This window comes from Brassica rapa, chromosome A03 (genome assembly GCF_000309985.2).
Source record: "Brassica rapa cultivar Chiifu-401-42 chromosome A03, CAAS_Brap_v3.01, whole genome shotgun sequence".
Taxonomy (NCBI): Eukaryota; Viridiplantae; Streptophyta; class Magnoliopsida; order Brassicales; family Brassicaceae; genus Brassica; species Brassica rapa.
Genome location: NC_024797.2, coordinates 12,347,139 through 12,367,687, shown reverse-complemented (window position 1 = coordinate 12,367,687; position 20,549 = coordinate 12,347,139). Strand labels below are relative to the sequence as shown.

Here is a 20,549-nt window from a genome sequence, read left to right as displayed (position 1 = left end):
TTTCAAAAGTTTTTTTAAAAATAAAGTTAGAAAGTACATTTGAATATAGAAGCTAATTGGTTAAATTGGATCACTAAATGGATAAATTGAGTATTTCATTATTCTATTATTGAAGTACGTTAACAGAATTTATATTTATTCACATATAATCTTTTACCATAATTAACGAAAATGTTTGTTTTAACAATTTTCCAATTACGGATTAAAATTTCGCTTTTATTGTGTAGCCAGTACATGACAAAGAATTGTATACCTCACCTACAACTACAACAATAATTTTCTTGTAAATAAGAACCTATAAGGACAGACAAGGACACAAGCCAAGCTTATCTCATCTTCATTCTGACGCCCATATCAAGTATCATCCCCGCTACAGCCAAACCCATCACGGCTCTCCACACATTCAAGATCTGCACAATCATTCAAGATCTGCATTATTATCATATGTTTTCACTTAATGTATTCTTAATGTCAAAAAGAAAGAAGAAGAGATATATTCTTAGACTTTAATCATAGCATATAAGAAAATCATGACTCTACGACTCTTATGCTTAGTTACTAAAACCGCTAACAAAAATTTATAAGCAAAAAAATACTTTTTAAAAAGGAAAAATTAGTCATAAATAATTGATTACGAGTTTTTTGGGATAAAATATATAATTTATAAAACCTTAGAAGTTTAATAGTCATTCCAAACGTTTAGTACCTTTACAATTTTTAAAATAACGTAACTACAAAACAAAGTGTACTTTTGATGGTTAAAATTTTCTAATTCGAGAATACATCTAAAGCAAACCTTCCGCCAATATGAAACTGATTTCACAAAATAAACTCATAGTAAATGCAGTTTTTCTGTTGAATGTTTGGTTTCGATTAGAAAATTCAAATTTACGTAAAATTGTAAATTCTTAAGCAATAACAGAAATCGTAAAATACGTTTAATTTCAAGAAAAATCTTAAGCTAAGTTTTTTCTACAAGTGAAGAAATTCTACGATTCAGGGCTTCATTTTTGTTGAACATGTAAAATGTTTTTGTGACAAACAAAAAAAAACAAGATTTGAAAACCCGACAAAGAAATTTGAAACCTTATGAATAAAAAGGAATTTACCTTGATAGTAGTTGCGCTTGAACTGTAGATAATATCAGGGAGATAACCCTGCAACCCAACATTATAAACCGGTTTACCATCTGGATAAAACAATCCATAATTCCTCTCAGAAATTGGACCCGGTTTAAGATTCTCATTGAACAGAGCAAAAACGTAAACATCAATCGGAACAGATGGCTTCGCCGGAGTTCCTTTCCTCTCCTGAACCAACCTCAACAAGTTCCCATTATAAAGCGCCGCGTTCTCCGGCGAAGCTCCGATCTCATTCTCCTCTCCTTTAGAAGGCCACCCCGTCTCGGAGATCCGAACCTCAACATCTGTATGTCCCAACGTTTTAATAGCCGAATACAGCGCGTCGACTTGCGCGAACAACATGTTGTCGTAATGAAGATTCGTGTTCGAATCAACCATCCCTTGGTTCGGCTGAAACAGAGCGTACTCTAAAGAAATCTCTTTAGGACTGTCTTTGTAAGCAAAGAAAGGGTAAGCGTTGATCAAGAAAGGAGATTTGATCTGAGAGTGAAAATCAAGAAGAGGTTGAAGATATGGAATGAACTCTTCTTTGAATGATCCGGACGAAGGAGGGTACGACGTCTGAAGCATGTCTAGTGAATGAGCTGACGTTACTGTTACTTGTTTCTCTAAACCGAGACTGACCAAAGCAGAGTAAACCGCTTTCATAGCCGGTAAGAGACTTGAGATTAGGACGTGATCGTTGGTTTTGAAGATTTCGTTTCCGACAACGATTGAAGTTATACGTGTTTTCGAGATGTGTGGTTGGAGTCGTTGCTGGATCCAACTCTGAGCTTTGGTTGTGTCGGTCGACATGTTTTGGAGAAACTCGTTACCTAGTCCGATCATGAAGTCGACTTGGGAGTTAGAGAAGGAGAAGAGGACGTTTGGATCTGCGTCGTAGAGTTTGACTCTTGTGATGTTTAGTGATCGGAGGAGAACTGCAACTCTCCCCGGAGATGGGAGGTTGTTAGCGATTTGGCCGTAGTTGATTCCTACTCCTTGGCCGTTACTTCTCACTGATTTGTAAGAAAAAATGGAAAAATAAAATCCGAATTCAAATATATTTTTGGATAAAAAGGTTTCTAAAAGATTAATAGAGTGAAGGAGAAAATAACCTGAGAGTGTGAGAAAGAGGAGAAGAACTCTGAAGAAAGAGAGACTGCGTGTGGCCATGACTGATGCAAAAGAGAAGAAGAACTCTCTATAGGCCAAGCAAGAATCTCTCTCTTAACGACGTCGTTTAAGAGCTCTTCCGCGTTTTTGTTTTGAGATAGTTTTCGTGTGTATTAATACAAGTAAGTACAACACGGTGGTCTTGGGAAAGAGCCAACTGTTCTTCTTACTCGTTGTCCGCGTTTCGTTAAAAAAAAAAAACTCGCACTGTGTGTCTCTCTCATCAATGCGTGTTCCTTCGAAAAACAAATTGATATAAATTACCTTCAATATTTTCTTTTTTTTGCTATGAATATATTATATGTGTCAAACTGAATATATATGATTGTTTTGACCCTTAATATATTTATTCTATAAAATTAATGTCGTAAAACATTACAGTCATTTTTAATTTGTGAAATGAAAAACTCCTAAATCAAGAAAAATGGAGTAACAAAATTATATATTCTTACCAATATATCCGAAATGTTTTTGTACATCAAAAACTATTTTGTTTGAGGTGCTCTGAAAAGTAATAGTAGAATAAACAACCACAAAAAAACAAACTAATATGAAAAGCGCATGTAGTCTTAGTTAATAAATTAGCAGTATAATGTTCAAGGATGGTAGACAATTTTAAAATCTTGAATGTCATGGCATTGCTTATTTAATTTATTTATAATGTCATGCTATTGCTTATTTAATTTTAAAGTTTGTTTTTAATTAATTTTGTCCATTAAATAAGGAAATAAATCCAAACACAACAAAAAATATATTAAAAATTAAAGTTTTGTTAGAAAATCATCTTGCAATTTCTAGATCAAATCTAGTTTCATATTATTAAGTAAAAAATTGTTAACACTAAAAGAGTTTTCTTTTAAAACCATGAAGGTTAAAGAAATTTTCCATAAATGGGAATCGTCAAATATAAATGGCATGTAGTAGCCAATTTACTATTTCTAACCTCGATCGATGTACTATCCTGCAAAAAAATGTTTATTTATTATCTACATGCGTATAATCTTACCGACCACTCGTTGTCATTACTTTATGGCCTTTACAGCCAACTTATAACGAATTCTACTAGCTTCCATTCTATCTCGTACATGTATATCGACGACGAATAACCGAATAAGTAGGTTTGATGTCGATACAAATAATGTAATCCAAGCTGTTCTACCATCCATTTATTGAATATTCTAATTGATGTATATTATTAAATTACTACAACGAAATGTCACTTGTAATGATTGTTTCAATTGGGTCAAATTACGTTATAATTTGACTTCTATTTTGGAAACACAGATACGGGATGTAATATATCTGTTGTTTCGCCATCGTCGATATTTTTCTAATATTTTATATTACAAACAAGTATTTTTTTTTTCGTCAACTATTACAAACAAGTATACATCCCCTTTTATCACTAATATTAAAATATCAGTTTTGCAGTTATAATATCCATGTGGTTGTTTTATTATCCAAATTCTAGGTGCCATTAGATATTTTTATGTTTCTAACGTATCAGGAGATGTAAACCGACATGGAAACTTAGGTTTTTACGTACGCGAGGGAGGAAAATTAAATGTGATATAGTGAGGGGGTTCAAAAAAAAGAATCGTTGTCAAAGAAAAAAAGAATTGTCAACTTAAAACTCTCCTCCACGAGTCTTTTAATGTCACTACTCCAAAACCACTGGCGGCTTGAATTAAAAGCAACTTTCACGTTTCGTACGTTCAAACCATCTTCCAGTTTTATATATAAACGAAAAAGTTGGTGATTAGGGGTTGTTAAACAATTAAAAAAGGCGCGTATTTGGGCGATGTTTCTCAATTGATTCGAGTGAAGAACTAGTTATCTAAACGAACAAAACAATACGAACTGTTTTTAAATCGTAAGCCATATATGTGAAATTATTAGGATTCTTTATTTCGTCTGAAATTTAATTATAAGACTATAAGTCTATAAGTTTAGAACACACGCACGGCTCTTTGAAACTAGAAGCGTCGTCACTCAAACGTGTGGACCCTCTGGCGGATTTTTTTACGTGTATGGTGTCTTGCATGCTGGATCCATCTACTGAAAACATTGTCGGCTAGTTCTTCAAAATTTCAAGTACTTTGTTAATGATTTTCTCAAAAAAAAAAAGTACTTTGTTAATGATTTTTTTCAATATGGCGAAGGAGGCGTGGATCTCAGGGACGGCCACTTCTCGATCACCGTCTTTCTATGTTACTGTCACCTGCTCTTCCTCTATTTACCGCCTTCGACGCCTGATCCCATGCACTCACGGGCTCACGTGCTTTCCTTTGCTCAATAATCGAATATATTCAACATGTCTCTTTTATGTTTATGTGGGGAAAACGGTATATTCATGTTTTAACTCAACTAGATGGTATGTCCGCGCTACGCGCGGAAAATGTTTTAGTTTGAATGCGTTTGAGTTGAGAGATTCTTTGTAAATCATGTCTAGAAGCAGAAGTTATTATTATTGTTATCAAAAGCAGATACTAAGGTCTTAAGAAGAAAAATATAAATCATAGACGATGTGGTGGACTTTTGAAGAAGCGGCCCTGTAGATGTGATGGTTTTCTTGAATGGGGGCCTGGAAATTTTGTAAAGTAAATAAGGAATCCAAACCTAGTAAAATGAGTTTTTATATTATTTATAGTATAATAAGACGTACCTTGAAGTAGTTATAAAGAAATCACCAGGTGAAAGTCTACCTCTCATTTATCACTGTTGATCGCTGTAACGCAGAATAGCAGATAAAAATGAACTTTTAGATAAGTAGTCACGTAAAATATATGGATTGAGGTCTTAAAGTTGAAATTTTACTTACTTTCATGGGAACGAAGACGGTTAAAGATCTCCTTGTAGACTATGTTCTTCACTTTTTGTGGATGCTGATCTCTCGCTTTAATGATTTTTAGCCCTGATTTGCTTGTTACACGTGAGAGAGCCACATAAAGTTGCCCATGTGCGAACACTGGTTTAGGCAGATATAAGAGAACCTCCTTTAAACTTTGTCCTTGACTTTTGTTGATTGTCATTGCGTAACACAATCTGATAGGAAATTGCCTACGACGTAAGGTGAACGGTAACTTTGTTTCCTCATGCAGGAGAACAATCTTTGGGATCAAGACTTCATGACCAACGTGTGAGCCAGTGACTATGTCTGCCTTAAGCACTCGTTCGCCTACGTAGGTTAGGATCATTCGGGTACCGTTGCATAATCCTTTTTTCTGATTTATGTTTCGCAGAAGCATAACTGGGGCCCCAACTTTTAGAGTGAGTTTATGAGAAGGCAATCCTGAGTATTCCAGAGAATTGAGATACTCAATCGCATATAAGGCATCATTTTGATCAGATTGAGTATCTGAAATCTCAAAGCTATCGCAGCTGAAGTAATCTCTTGATTCTCCGTCTGTGTTAGAGATTGTGTATGCATTGATTTCATCAACTGTTTCATTGCGGGGAGTGAGGATAGCTCTATCGGTGTAAGAGCTTTGAGAGATCTTTATTTTGTCGATGTCTCCATATGCGGCCTCAACAACTTGTTTTAAAGGGTCATCTATCGTCTGTTGAACCAATGAGTCGTCGACAGTTATCATTTGCTCATGGTAACCATCATCTTCATCTTCTGCTGATGATTGTGGTTGACCTTCCCCGACTTTAAGAAGCCACTCTGAGAACTCCTTCTCGTCCTGATTGACTCGCATATTTATTTTTAAAGAGAACTTGTGGCAGCTATCCCATAGATAGGAATGACTTATTGAAGCTAAGACAGTATCAGCCCTACTTCCTTGTGGAATTACTGGTAAAATCTGTCTGAAATCACCACCCAACAAAACTGTTTTTCCACCAAAAGTCATATCCTTTGCAGGAGGATTTTTCTTAGACATTATATCCTTCAACGTCTTGTCTAATGCTTCAAAAGCATGCTTATGAGTCATAGGTGCCTCATCCCAAATTATGAGATCCGTTTTCTCGATTAGTTCAGCCAGCATTGTACCTGGTTTGATGTTGCATAGCTTGTCTTCAGAAAGCTTCAAAGGAATATTAAAGCGGGAATGAGCTGTTCTTCCGTTAGGTAGGAGCAATGCGGCTATCCCTGAAGACGCAACCGGTAGAACGATTTGTTTTCTAGAGCGAAGTCTGGATATAATGGTTTGGTATAGGAATGTTTTTCCCGTGCCCCCTGCGCCATAAACGAAGAATAGTTTTCCGTCCTTTTTCTCAACGGAGTCTAAGACTGATTTGTAAATCGCACGCTGATCAGCATTAAGAAGGGTGTACTGTGTGTCATGTCTCAAAGTTTCCTCTGCAACATCATAATCCATTTCTTGGGTCCACAAACTGTTCCCTAATTCTTTTAGCAAAACAGGTTGGATCTTAGGCATACCTTTAATATCACTTATCGAGCGGTCATGCATCCGCATCAACTTTTCCACTTCGATTAAAGTGTATTGCTCAAGGGTCTCATCATCCAGTTCTAGATTTGAGTGACCTAAAAATCTTTGTCTCTTGCGGAGTATGTCATCACTCATTGATTTCCATGATTGTTCCCATAATATTTTAGGGCTCGCAACAAAGCAATGGTTCAAGAATGTAACAAACATATCACGGATTTGGAATGGGGTAGCCGTTCTAGAAGCCTCTATCATACTCTCGATCCACTCGACATCGTTGTCCAAATAGCCTCGTGCGTAGCAAACCGATTTGAAATCAGGGTATTTAACATCGTTAAACGTTTTGAGCTCATCATAACTTCGAGGACCCTTGATCTTATTTATGAGAATCCTTAAGTAATAACGATCACCTGCCGATGGGTGAACAGCTACGATTCTCCCAATGGCTTTTCCTTTTTTACGTTCAGACCAGACTTTGGTATTGTTGTTCCATACAAAATATTCCGGAATTTGCACGTAAGTTAATGTCCGTGCAAAAGCTGATCTTCTGCATAAGACCATCCACTCAGTGAACATTGTCTTCTCAATACCTGGCTTGCGGACTACACGCCCGAGGTTATCAGTATCCTTAATAGTGATGTTATGTTCACCTTCTAAGTGAATGATAAGCTTCTCAACTGATGGCTTTCTCTTGTGTATGTGGAATGCAAACGTCCGCCACATACCCTCACAAGCTGATAAGTACCGCGCATCAATAAACTCTTGGATCTCATTCCGTTGCTTGATTACTCTCTCTTTTGGCTCGCTAGAGGATGCTAAGCTAGATGTAGATCCCGTATTTCCATGCTCAATAACTGCGGAAGCTCTGTCAACACCTTTGGTTATGTACTTGAATAAGTACTTCACAGCACTTGTTCGATTACACCATTCAACATTAATATGAGCTTCGTACTTCTTCAAGAGCTTCAAGTTATGAGGTACAACAAAATTGTTGTTTAAGATTTTTCCATCCTTCAGTACAGACGCATTCTCGTTCTGCCGCCGACGATACAATACATACCCTGATTTATCAATTGAAGTATTGTCATTATACGGTCGAGGAAACTTTTTTGTGCACACATTATTATCCATACATGGTGACTTCGGATTAGTAACACCACATGGACCATGAATCATGTGTTTTGTTACTAAATTGTAACCTTCAGGGTCTTCTTCCTTGTTTGGAAGCTCAGCTGAAATAATCTCATCTACTTCCTCTGCACTTGGTGTTCTGGAAGAGTTTCCAAACCACAATAGTATATGTGCATGAGGGAGTCCTCTTTTCTGAAACTCTATCCTGTGGAGAGCAGCCGTGTATGGCTTGAAGTAAGTTCCTTTTTTGAAATCCTTGAGGAGCTGGTCTAACTTCATCTTAAAGACTCGACACTCAATGTCTGGTCTATCATTGGGAGAGTCTCCACCATACTTCATAAGATGCTCTTTAATCTCTCTCCAGTTGGGATTGGCCGTCATTGTGATAAACAAATCTGGATTCCCATATTCTCTGCAAATAGCCATCGCATCATGATATTTTTCAACTAAGTATCGGGGCCCACCGGTGAAACTTGGAGGGAGTATGAACCTCTGTCCAATAATTTTAGCATTAGTATCACCCTTGCTGACAGCGTCGAGTACATTATTGTAGAGCTCAGCTCTCAGAATATCTTGATTATTCCTTGCCCACCTTAGTCGATCTTCTTCAATCGCTGTATATATGTCAATAATATACTGATGGAGTAGACGTCCGCCTATAATCAAGGTCAGCCCTTGGTTAAGACGGGTCTGGATCTGAGCGGCATAGAACTGGCGGATAGTCAGGAATTGCCTTGTTCTTGAAGTGCCTGTCTCAAGATGTAATGGGATCTCTGGATGAAAACCGTACTCTCCATAGGGAAACAAAAGAGGATATTGTAGGGTCATGTACAAAGGGTGATCATCACGTATCTGCTGCAAAGTGTCAGATTGAAATTGGACCACTATATCTCGTTCTCCAATTGTTGATGACATATCCCCTACAATAAGACCTGCGACCTCGTCTGTACTCGGAAGATCGTACTCTTTCCCTTTCCCCTTATCTGGGAGCAATCTGATTTTAAACTCCTTCCCAACACTTTCGTAATAGTCTCGTGCCCGTCGGAAAATCTTGGCTAAGCAATTATTCTCGTCAATCATCCTGATGAGGCGCTCCAGGGTTGCTTCATCAAGATTACCATCTGTTGAGGATTGCCCCATTGCATTTAGTCGGTTTCTGACTTCATTTCCCGTATCAAAAATGTAGAGTTGGAGATACTCTGGGAGACGACCTTGTTGGGGTATAAGGGAACCAATCTTGTGGTGAGTTTGACCCTGTATCCGTATGGTGTAAGGACCAGGTGTATGAACCACACTATGATCCATTTTCATTCCAACCGATGTAAAAGCCAGTACGGAATTATAGACTCTGATAGTATCTCGAAACCACCTAAGCTGGAGAAGTTCTTCTAATAGAGCTGGAGGTTGCTTGATAGGCGGAAGTCTGATTTGGCCATGGTTACAGCAAATAGTGAACGTCGGTTCTCCTGTTTTGGAGTCTGTACCAGTGCTCTCCGAAGTCCACATAAGAGCATTACATTTCGAGCATGCTACGATTGGGTTTTCTTCGGTTTGAGATGTCGAACCTTTATCTGAGTAAATTTTTGTTAAGAATTATTAGATCCTAAGTTTTTTAATATTATAAAAATTTGCCAGAGTTCTAAAGTTGATAACCTATATTGTGAGTGATTGGTTGGGTTGTAGGAAGTGATTTTAGCTTTAATTTTTATCTACAACATTAAATACTATCAATCATGCTTTATCTTAGTTTTCAAAGTTACAGCAAAAAAACTAAAGCTACAGCAAAAACATACAAAAAATGGTTGCAAAAATCTTATTTTTTAAAGCCTCATCTTTTTAGCCGTATGAAATTTTAAAGCTACATCACTTAAAGCCAAATCAAAAAATTTTACAGACTAAATTCTAAAGTAAATTTTCTACAGTTACAGCCTGACCAATCACCCCCAATGTTATTAGAAATTTTGGAATTATAGGGTTTAAAATATGCACCTTTCTTTTTTGCTCGAATGTGACGTATTACACGGGGTTGTTGTGGAGAATCTGCATTTATGCATAAACACTGCATATTAGAATAAATGTACTAAATCTTTAGGGGTTTTTTTTAGTTATAATGCTTACCTTGAGATCGTATTGAGTATCGTTTTGACATCAAGATAGCCTTTCTCATATTGCGTGCATTTTTTTGCTTGACTATTAAGAGAAAAAATGTTAGTTTTAAAGGAAATAAAGTAGGAGATACATATTATAGGCTGCTATCTTACTGTAAGAGTCACAGTCATCGCATCCACCTAATTGATTAAATGCGTAAAGTCAGTTTGTTTGATGAATATTATTGTATAAATATAATATCAGAGTTCACACAAACTTACAGTCATAATATCTTGGTTTGAATGTTGGTCGATCATTAATCATACGAACTGAAAATATACATAATTTTAGGATTATGATGAGAAAATGTTGATTTTATTTTTACAATTATTTTTGAGAATATCGACGCACCTTTTGGTTTTGTACGTGATCCACGGGGACGACCTCGTTTCCTTTTTTGCGGGTGTCCACCTGAATTATTTGCATAGTAAAACCAATTAGCTGTTTATTCTAAATTAGCAAAAATGTCTGATAATTAACTTACACTGATACTTTAATGTTATTTGTGATCTGATGTATAGTATTAATTGTATTTGATATTTTTATAGTCATTTTAAACATGTATTTATATACACATGTAAATATATGTATTTTTGTATAGATTTTTATGAATGTAAATAATGCATGATTTTTTAATATATAGTAACAATTAATATATAGTAACAATTAGTTGGAATATGGTTATGATTATTCATGTGCTTACTAAAATATGTCTGATTTAAATATGAGGTTTTATCTGGTTTCAACCATGCTATTTATTTTAAAAATAGTTCATAGCAAACTATTGATTGAAAAAGGAGACGTATTCCCTGTAATAATGGCTTGCCTACTACGTTTTCGATCAATGTTTTGGGTGACGCAAATATTTGTTACTAATAATCTATACTATTATTTATGAAGTGATTTAGCTTACCTGTCATGATTTTCATGATTTTAGGTAATTTTGCATATTTATCATGTTTTGATTATGTTTAAATTGGGTCATTAATTTATTAATAGTTTTTAGTTGAGTCCATAATTTATTAATTTAAATAATATAACTATAAAATATATAATTAGATTTATAATTATTTTGATTCTGCTTATTTGTCATGTTTTCCATGATTTTACTCAATTTTGCTTATTTGTCATGTTTTTATTAGGTTTTTTACGTCATTGATTTATTAATAATTTTATGCTGAATCACTAATTTATTAATCTAAAAAATATCCGTAATTAATTTTATATATAACTAAAAACGAATTTTTATTTAATAATATTAAAATCTATATGTTGTATTAAAATTCGTATTTTCTTATTTGTCATATTTTATTAGGTTTTAAGATTTTATATAGGTCATTGACTTATTATTAGTTTGTAGCTGGGTATTTATTAATTCCAAAAAAAACTTAATGAATTTTATATATAATAGAAAACGTATTTTATTTTAATAATATTAAATTTATATATGTTATATTAAATAACTAATTACAAACTAATATAATAAAATTGTGAAAATATATTTAAAAAGTAAGAGAATTATTATATATATTGTGTTCCTACCTGTAAACAATATTTTTTTATTATAAGGTTAAAAAACTAAGATATAAAATAGTTTATAATTAAATATTAGTCATACAAAAATATTTATATAAAGATATTTTCTAAACTATTGCTAATATATGAGTGTTTTAAAACTTTCAACACAAAAATAAGTACATAGTTTGATGAACGTTTTTTGATATGTATAAATAATTTGATGTTTGATTTAACTATTTAAAATCGTAAATAATAACTTAACCGTTGCGGAAAAACGAAGGTATCTATTTTGAAAGACAACGTTTTGACCGGCAACAATGTTTATTCTTCGTCTACTCTTCTTAATGGGCTTCGTTTATACTGTTATACGTAAGATACTTTTGGTAAAACTGATATAGCAATTTCAATGGTTATTATTATTTGATTATACACAATCGCTGTATAAATTCTTACATATGTTTCAAGTGTATATATAAATAAATAAGATTGGTTTTGAATTTTTTTTTAAAAATACCTAATTAATATATGTATATATATATATATATATAGGTAACTTGTTTGAAAATAGATAATTTGATTACCTATTCATTGTATTATGGATTACTAATATTTATCATTCTTATCAATTAAAATTATTACTAATAAGCAGATCATTCCAAATATAGTAGTATAGGTATATGAAATTTTGATATATATTCAATAATGCATACCGGAATTTTGTATCTTATTTTTTGTTCCAAAATTTTGTTAGTCTTATAAAATAAAACAGTTTTTTTTTGTTTCTAATAGTATGATGGGTCACAAATATTTAAAAACATTATTTATTTTTTGTGGTTGACCAACTTCATGCCTACGGTTCGTAGCTTCATACACAATAGATAATGAGTCTATTTTGATTCTCTCGGTTGGTTCTCTCTCATTACAGTTGACGTGGTGCAGAGTAGACTATATGATTGCATATTGAAATAACTTAGCCAAAAAGAATCGGAAACCCATCTTAATTTTTTTTTAAATTTAGACGCATCAAAATATGTTCTACTTGTTCAGGGGATAGAAGCAAGAGATTACGTATTTACCTGTGTTTTCTTGTGGTTGATCAGAGGGCGGTGCATCCATTCCGGCAGTACGCTGAAGGTTAGACACAATCTATTATCACTTTGGTAAACACATTAGCTTTTATAAATGTCGAGATACGATCATACGAACGCGTTAGACTTACACAGTTTGGGCGTCTAGTATTGCAAAGATGGCATATAATGTTTCTTCAGCTTATGTAAGATAAGGATGAGTTTTGGTGAGAGTTGATTTTTTTCTTTACCCCTTTGAAAGCATATACTCGTAGATTGATAGGGCTGATTTTCAGAATTATTTTACTTTCCTTTTATGATGTAGGATCTTCGTAGATATGGTAATTCATAAAGGTAACGTATAAGATTTGTTTCCTTTTATGATGTAGGATTTTTGTAGATATGGTAATTCATAAAGGTAACGTATAAAATTTGTAATCAAGTATCATAAGTGGATTTGGAAATAAGTTTTTTTTTGGTATTAGCAGTAGCTTCCGCATGTCGACTAATATGTAACATGTTGACCATAGAATTTTCAAAAGATAGAATGATGATAGAAAAATTGGAAATTCCAATTCTGTTCAATTAAAGAATAAGGAAAAAAAACAATGCAAAGTGAAACAAAGTATATGCACACATAGCAAGACTTAGTAATATACGTTCATAATAGAATTTTCTAAAAGTTTGTGCCAAAAAAAATATACACATAAAGCAAGACTTAGCAAAATTCATTCTTAATTTAATTTATATAATTTATAGTATTCAATTATGTTAAAAAGTATTTTATTACTTAATTGTGTTACTCTTTTTGTTAGTTATAATAGAAACATATTTGACAATAATATTATTTTCATCATATAATGATGAAAATTGTAAACTAAAACTATCCGAAAATACCAATGGCTTATATTTGAAATAATAAAAATATTCACTTCAAACTGGTAACACAGAAAAAATATTTTAAATTTCAAATATTAGTTAAATAAAATTATAAATGTGAAAATTTTCATATAAATAGAAAATAATTAATATACAATACTAAATATGTTATCCGCGATTAACATAAAATTGAATCCAAACTTTCTGAATTGACGTTATGTAGATTATATGTAATATGTTTGCCATAAAGCTTCCAAAGTGTGTCTTTAATCTAGTGGTAGAGCAGCCCTCGTATATTATCTTGGACCTGGGTTCGAAGTGTCCCACAATCATATTTTTAATGTCATCCATTGTCGCAATAAGAGATTCGTTTTTATAATAGTGAAGTTAATATTTTATCAGTTTTAAAAATGACCCGACCCATTTTTCCTGTGCCAAGTTATAGCTGAGAAAGTTGCCGGGTCGGGACCTTGGAGAAAAAATGTTTTATTGATTTGAATTTGTTAAAAGTACTGGGAATTATTTGACTGAATTTTGATAGTGTTAACATTTAAAATATATTTATTTATTATATGTCTGCATGATATCATGTATTTTTGGTTGTTAGGTGAAACATTTTTTTCATAGAAACTATATATATGAAGAATTAGAATGTTCTAACATTCTTGCTGCAAACCAAAAACGTAATTGTTGTAAACGCACATTAAAAAATATATGTATATATATGTGAATGCATACGTAGATTTATCGTCCAGTAGTGGAAATCAATTGTTAAAAAAATGGTCCAAAGCTCGTATAACCTCATGCAAGAAGGTTACGTGAAGAAAGAATCGGAGTTACATATTAACGTAGGAAAAGCTGGTACCATTAAGTAACTAATCGGAAGATAATTCAGCACTTGTATAATCATAGTATAAAGTAAACTAAGATAATCTTCACACTGAACAAATAAAAAGATCATAACAGGATAAGTAAAGTAAATTGCTCAAAGGGATAAGTAAAACCATATAACGAAAATTGTATTCAACAAAAACTTAAACATGAAAGGATAAAACTCTGAAAATGCAAATGTCAAGAACGCAAAATTATTAGGGAAAATAAAAGCACACATAAACCGCAGCAAACACGTTTACTGCATAGAAGGAAGAGTTCAAGCTATATTAGCCACTCTTCGAACGCTTGGCCTCATCCGACTCAAGATACTCAGCTGCTTTTCTAGCCCTATCACCTGCATCACCTCCGACCACTCCGGAAGGTCCAGAGTCATCACCCCCAGTCTTTGAGATACCATCAGACACTGATGGAAGAGGAGCACCTGCTGGGATAATCTTTGTGACAGTTATGGTCTGAGTCTTGCCTGTCAAGTTATGATCCGAGACCTTCACGATGAACTTGCGTGTCTGCCCGATTGTCTCAAGCAAAGCATCCGGAACAGGAACGCAATGATCAACCCCAACTCCAGCATTAGACTGACATAAAAGCACAATCTACGTGAGTTCATCTGATGCTGCCTTCTCAGAATTCTCAAATCAATGATGTCCTAACTAATTCTATATTACAGAAAGTTATTATATATGTATAACCAGGTGTAGAAGTACCTCAAAGTAATTTGCAACTAATTCTGCTGCATGCTTGCCAGTCAACTCCTTTCCAGCATCACCAAGGATGACAAAAACTGCTTGCTCACTCTTATCATAAACAGAAATCTTTGTCAGGTACCTACAATGAGAAAATATTAGTTATGAGAGATGAAAAAACAAATATGAATCTAAGAGTACAACACTCACTGAGGTACGCCTGTGACTTCTCTTTTATCACACTTCTTATTGTTGCAAACCAGGGAAGTAGGCCCTTTCACTGCCTTACTATTGCAGCCACCACAGGAAATGTAGTACCAAGCAGAACCCTGAATAACATCATCTATAGTTGCAGTGCATTCGAACCAAGCAACCTTCATCGTGGAAAACAAATAGAATTCATAAACACCCAAGTACATAGAAATAATATATGAACAGGACAATTATTGCACCTTAGAAGTTTCATTCTTGATGTAAGAGAATAGTTCCCCAAGAGTCACTGCCTCAGGCTTAGTGACAACCTCAGCTGAAACTCTATTAGCAATTTCTGAGTTTGAGACCAACCTGAACCAAAGACAAAAGCCCAGATATTTTAGGAATAATACAGTGTTAAAATATATACAAAAGTTGTAGAAAAAAGTATTTGAATACATAAATACATACCATTCGAGATAATCCTTGCTTGGCTGAACATCGGCATCCATAAACACTCGGGAAGATGACATCGAAGTGAGAGCAAGGGTCCCTGTTAATAACAAATAGAAGGATGTGATTATCAGGTACATGATTTGTCAATGCCTTATCACTGTTTCTTAACAATACACTATGACCTATGCAGTTAAATAAACAAAAGTTGCAGGAATATAAACAAAAGTCACAGTTCAATAAACAACTAAAATATTTTAGGACAGTAATAAATAATTGAAAGGACAATCAAATTGTCCTTGTAGCAATGTTAACACAAATATTCATTGACAACTAAAATAACAGTCTTCACGGTAAATCAAAGGTATAACTTTTGTCTAAAAGGACATGAGCTAATCATCTAATGTTACAGAAGAAAAAAAAAAGAACAAACCCAATATGAGCCCTTACGCAAGATCTCATCTCAAAACCTAACCGTTGACTCATAAGAGCCCTTACACGTTAAAATATAAACAAAAGAACGCTTCGAATGATGTGAATGATGTGAATGAATATGTCACAGCTAAGTTCTGAATATGTGAATGATGTTTTTATAGTTTTGATGCTGACCTCCAATATGTTTAGGATTCACTGTAGTGACCAAAAGAACGCTTGGAATGCCTCCGTACGATTTGAATTTCTGGCAAAAGTCGGAAGCAGCCTTGTCCCATAGATACATCTTCATCACTGGTCCACTATACAGGGCACAAATCATGTGTTAAAAACAACACACAAACAATGAAAGCGAGTAACAAAAAGAAAAACTTACTCATGTGTCTGTATATGAACACACAGATGCCGCTTCTCTGCTATGTCAGCTTCGTCGAGAACAATATGGTCAGTCAAAGTCTGCCCATTCACCAACTTCATATGACCAACATAATCTGTGACAAAACCAGTACGATCCGCAGACATCAAAAAAATATATCAAACATGTCTATAAGATGTTCAGTTGTTGTTCACACACAGTATGTACTCTAAAAAGCTAAACTTCACTTACCATAGAGATCAGCTCTGGAGTCACAATTGGCCTTAAACTCCTCATAGGTATGGAACCTGAACCTATCTTCTGGTATTTGAACCGGAGGATTCTCAAGAACAGACAAAGAGGAATTCCAGCTGAATGAGACGGTGGCACTATGATCAGCAACGCGAAACTGATCTTTGCTTCTGGATCCGAAAAAATTGATCAGCTTATAGACAGAACCTGCTATCAGCTCATATCTCTCAACTCGACTGGCTGGAATAAAACCTTGAATAACAGTTCCCTGTATATATCATTTAAAAACATAGATTAATAGAAATATCATCCCAATCGAGCAATACCAAATCAGAGAATAAAAGTAGACAAACCTCTTCGTCGATTAGGAGCATCTCTCGTCCAATGAGGGTCTTCGTGTTTGGGTTGCGAGCATCCCAGAAATGAATCATACGGAACATCAACTCGGCTTCGCGTGGGCCGAGAGAAACCTCTCTGAAGAACATCACTTGCTCGCTAGGCAGAGAGGAGAGATCGGTAGCAGCGTTTGGTTCCATCGGATTGGCAGATGAAGCAACAGCCTTGCCGTTACGTTTCACCATGATCGCAGACGAAGCAGTGGACTTTCCGGTTGATTTCGCAGTCGCAGAAGAGGCGACAGTCTTCTTGCTGGTGTTGTGGTCGCTGGAAGCTGGGGATTTGCCGCTGAGTTCCATCGGAGTGAGATTTGAGAGAATATTCTTAGTTGTGATGGAAGAATTTGGTAAGAGGAGAAGAGGGTTATAAATAAAAAATGGAGAGGTAAGCGAAAGGAATTCATCGGATCAGTTCACGCGAAGACTTGATTACAGTAGTTATTGTGAGGATATAAGTGATGAAGTTAATCGTCGAAACCGATTTGCTGAGAAGAACAATGGAAGATGGGGAAGTCGAAAGAGGAGAGAAGAGCAAATTTAGGGTTACGTCAACGTCTGGTCGTCTCTAAACAATCACGTGAAAGTAAAGAGCAAATGGGTCCAACCAATATTCGCACAGAACAAACGGGCCAAAACGTGGAAAGCCCAAACCAATATGAAAGTAACCTGACGTGGACAAATGCTGCTCCATGAGTGGCTAATTTTCCAGTCCGACGTGGACCATCTAAGGAGGCTTAGTATTTGCCTTTTAGTATAGTTTTGATGCAAGTAAGATAATTATTAGTTAGACCTGAAAGAAGACATTTATACGTTTCTACGGTTTGGGTTTAGTATCCATTTTTACAAATATTAAAAACATATTTAATTTTATTTATCAATATATTATTTTTGTGATCAACTATTTCTCACCACATTTAGACAATACAAATTTAGTATACACACAATATTTTAAAGTTTACAATTTATCATCAATACTTAATAAAATGCAATTTTTCTTTTAGTAGAAAAAATGTGATTTTTGGTTTTGACGGAAAAACACAATTTTACGATTTTGACAGTAAAAACATATGGCACTGCAATGGGCATGAACCCGTCATTCCAGTCGGAGGATAAATGTTTGGGATGAGACAAAGATGAGTAGGGTCGAGGGATTCATCTAGTGTACCTTCCTCAACAAACTTTATTACTTCATCATTGATCTCCGGTTTTAATTCATTTCAATATTGGTGGTAGAAGATAGCCAAAAAAACTATCAAGCCCACGATGTGCGCCAATATCAAAGATAGCCGTCTGGATATTCTCTGGTGTTACTAAACGTATTAAATCTTTAGTCACGTCATCAGTAACTCATTTCTAAAAACTGCTAAATATTTCTTCAAACTGATTCGGTGTTACAGTATCAGATGAGTTAAGCTTCTGAAAGTACTCTTAGGCAACCTTAGCTATGTTTTGTTGACCTCTCTGTATTACACCATCAGGATTTTGAATAGCTGTGATGTTGTTTCTGTTTCTCTTTGCTTTAGTAATCTCGTGAAAGTGCTTAGTAATTTTGTCTCCATATCTCAACCATGTTATCCTACTTTTTTGTTCCCAAAAGACTTCCTCCTCAATTGAAGCTGGACTGGAGCAAATAGCATTGTCCATGCGACTCTTGAGTATATTTACACCTTCTCCCGATGAATGCGGTTAGTCTTTTTCAACTGAGAGATTTGACTACGACATCTCCAGAGACGTTGAGACAGAGTCATATCTAGTAATTGAGCTTGTCCAGTGCCTTTCCAGCCGTCTTTTCGAATTTGTAAACCCCTTCTTTCCATTCATACGACTGTCATATCTGAATATCCATTTTGGTTCATCTCTTTCATAGGAGATGTAAGTCACCATAGGTCTGTGATCAGACTCACCAATGCTAAATACTCTGTTTCAGAAGTATGATATTCTTCAAACAGCTTACTATTTGCCAAAGTTCTGTCAAGGCAGCACTGCACATGATGATGACCTCTTTGACCAACCGAGGAAAATATACTCTCAATAGATTTTAGCCGGTGAAGTCACTATTTTGGACCAAGTCTCTGAAATTATGGAAAGAGATTTGTGGCCGAGTTCTCCTTCCAATTTTCTCTTGGTTACCATGGATATCACTAAAATCTCCAAGAATGAACCATGGTTGCTTTCTTCTTCTTGTCCCTATTCTTTGTATCCTTTTCTATTTGTGATGTCTAATGGCTGGATTTGGATGATATATCATAGACAAAAGACAAATAGAAACAACATTCATTACTTAGGAAATTACAATCGATGAGATTACTAGACTGACTTAAAAGGGAAATCTGTACATCGTGCTTCCAGTAGATAACTAAGAAACCAATAAGTCCAATAGGAGGAACCGATACATAATGTAAAAAAACCCCAACTGTGCCCCCCCACATCTCGAATAAAGTCATTGCGCGACTTGGTTTTTGAAAGACAAATGATGTCGGAGAGATATTTTCTCTTTATCTCCTTTAGGCGTCAAACTGTCGAGTCATTGCCTAGACCTTGACAGTTCCAGCATGTTGTCTAATGGTGGGAGTGGTGGTTCAGGGCCCACAACGCTTCTCAACATGTTTCCCGTTGCAGTATCTTCACTTGTCACGGGATCTTGATCCGGCATTTTTGTTGCAGATTCATCTTTCATGCGCTTTCCACTTCCGGAGCCACTAGCTTCACCTCTACCTCCTTTTATTAACCTGAATTTGTTTCCATCAGCATCATTCATCCAGGTCTTTCTCTTTTCTAATTCATGACCCCTCAACTCTGTCAGCGAATGGTTGTATTGGATTAGACATTTCTTCCATGTTGATATCAAAACATGGTCCGTTTCGTGATCCCACTCCAAAGTTACACTCTGAATACTTTGATCTCTTTCACCGGTTTCTGAAACCGATATGGATCACCCGCATTTCAACCAATGCTTCATCTTGTGCATTGTGATTCATCTGTTGGTCCCCATCTTCTTCATTAGTCTCTCCAATGAGAATTCCTTGGTTAAGTATAGGATCACCATCTTGTGGATTTATATCGCCATAATCCCCATCATCCTGACCTTCCTCCGGTCCTCCATTTTGGATTAAGCATCGTCCTGAATCACGTAATGCGCCCACATACTTCACAAAAACCTTGTAGACATTCGTTAAGCAGAGTGTTGACTCCTGGTGTAAATTGAAAATGCCTTTGGAACTTCAAAGGTAACTTCACTGGTCGACAAAAGAGGTACCAGGAGAATTTAGGCATCTGTCAGAACAAAGGTGTTAAGTGGTCGACCAATAGAAAATGGAAGTGAGCTTGCATCGGCACCTACACCCATAGCTAAGTGGTCTACGTTCAGTTTTATGCTTCGAAAGTAACAGATTCTCAACAAACAATCAAACATACAACATAAATCTAACTGTTTCTTTTTTCTAAGTGACAAGTGTGCGAGAA

General features: G+C 35.1%; 3 protein-coding genes across 4 annotated transcripts; all 3 read right to left on the bottom strand.

Moving 5' to 3' along the window:
• Window positions 1-119: 119 nt before the first annotated feature.
• LOC103858316 (glucan endo-1,3-beta-glucosidase 14) lies at window positions 120-2,498 on the bottom strand. Its single transcript, XM_009135645.2, has 3 exons — window positions 2,240-2,498; window positions 1,110-2,140; window positions 120-410 (listed from the first exon to the last, which is right to left on the bottom strand). The coding sequence occupies exons 1-3, from the start codon at window positions 2,295-2,297 to the stop codon at window positions 327-329; spliced, it is 1,173 nt and encodes a 390-aa protein (XP_009133893.1). The 5' UTR covers window positions 2,298-2,498; the 3' UTR covers window positions 120-326.
• Window positions 2,499-5,005: 2,507 nt separating this feature from the next.
• Window positions 5,006-9,325, bottom strand: LOC117132590. Its single transcript, XM_033287306.1, has 2 exons — window positions 5,119-9,325; window positions 5,006-5,025 (listed from the first exon to the last, which is right to left on the bottom strand). The coding sequence occupies exons 1-2, from the start codon at window positions 9,323-9,325 to the stop codon at window positions 5,006-5,008; spliced, it is 4,227 nt and encodes a 1,408-aa protein (XP_033143197.1).
• A 5,012-nt stretch (window positions 9,326-14,337) lies between these two features.
• LOC103849400 lies at window positions 14,338-20,365 on the bottom strand. 2 transcript variants are annotated; one of them, XM_033288030.1, is made up of 9 exons: window positions 17,046-20,365; window positions 16,693-16,960; window positions 16,462-16,576; window positions 16,263-16,387; window positions 15,672-15,753; window positions 15,461-15,572; window positions 15,219-15,382; window positions 15,030-15,150; window positions 14,338-14,900 (listed from the first exon to the last, which is right to left on the bottom strand). In XM_033288030.1, exons 1-9 carry the CDS (start codon window positions 17,385-17,387, stop codon window positions 14,592-14,594), a joined length of 1,638 nt encoding a protein of 545 aa, XP_033143921.1. In that variant the 5' UTR covers window positions 17,388-20,365; the 3' UTR covers window positions 14,338-14,591. The 2 variants fall into 2 exon arrangements, with proteins under 2 accessions (XP_033143921.1, XP_033143920.1); XM_033288029.1 differs by having other exon boundaries at window positions 15,461-15,753.
• Window positions 20,366-20,549: the final 184 nt, after the last annotated feature.

Coding starts and splice junctions, on each gene's coding strand:
- LOC103858316 (XM_009135645.2), bottom strand. CDS start 2,297: ATGGCCACACGCAGTCTCTCTTTCTTCAGAGTTCTTCTCCTCTTTCTC. Junction 2,141..2,239: donor CCTCTTTCTCACACTCTCAG/GTTATTTTCTCC, acceptor CTTACAAATCAG/TGAGAAGTAACGGCCAAGGA. Junction 411..1,109: donor CAAGCGCAACTACTATCAAG/GTAAATTCCTTT, acceptor ATGATTGTGCAG/ATCTTGAATGTGTGGAGAGC.
- LOC117132590 (XM_033287306.1), bottom strand. CDS start 9,325: ATGTGGACTTCGGAGAGCACTGGTACAGACTCCAAAACAGGAGAACCG. Junction 5,026..5,118: donor CCGTCTTCGTTCCCATGAAA/GTAAGTAAAATT, acceptor TCTGCGTTACAG/CGATCAACAGTGATAAATGA.
- LOC103849400 (XM_033288029.1), bottom strand. CDS start 17,387: ATGGAACTCAGCGGCAAATCCCCAGCTTCCAGCGACCACAACACCAGC. Junction 16,577..16,692: donor CTCCAGAGCTGATCTCTATG/GTAAGTGAAGTT, acceptor GTTTTGTCACAG/ATTATGTTGGTCATATGAAG. Junction 14,901..15,029: donor TAGTTGCAAATTACTTTGAG/GTACTTCTACAC, acceptor CTTTTATGTCAG/TCTAATGCTGGAGTTGGGGT.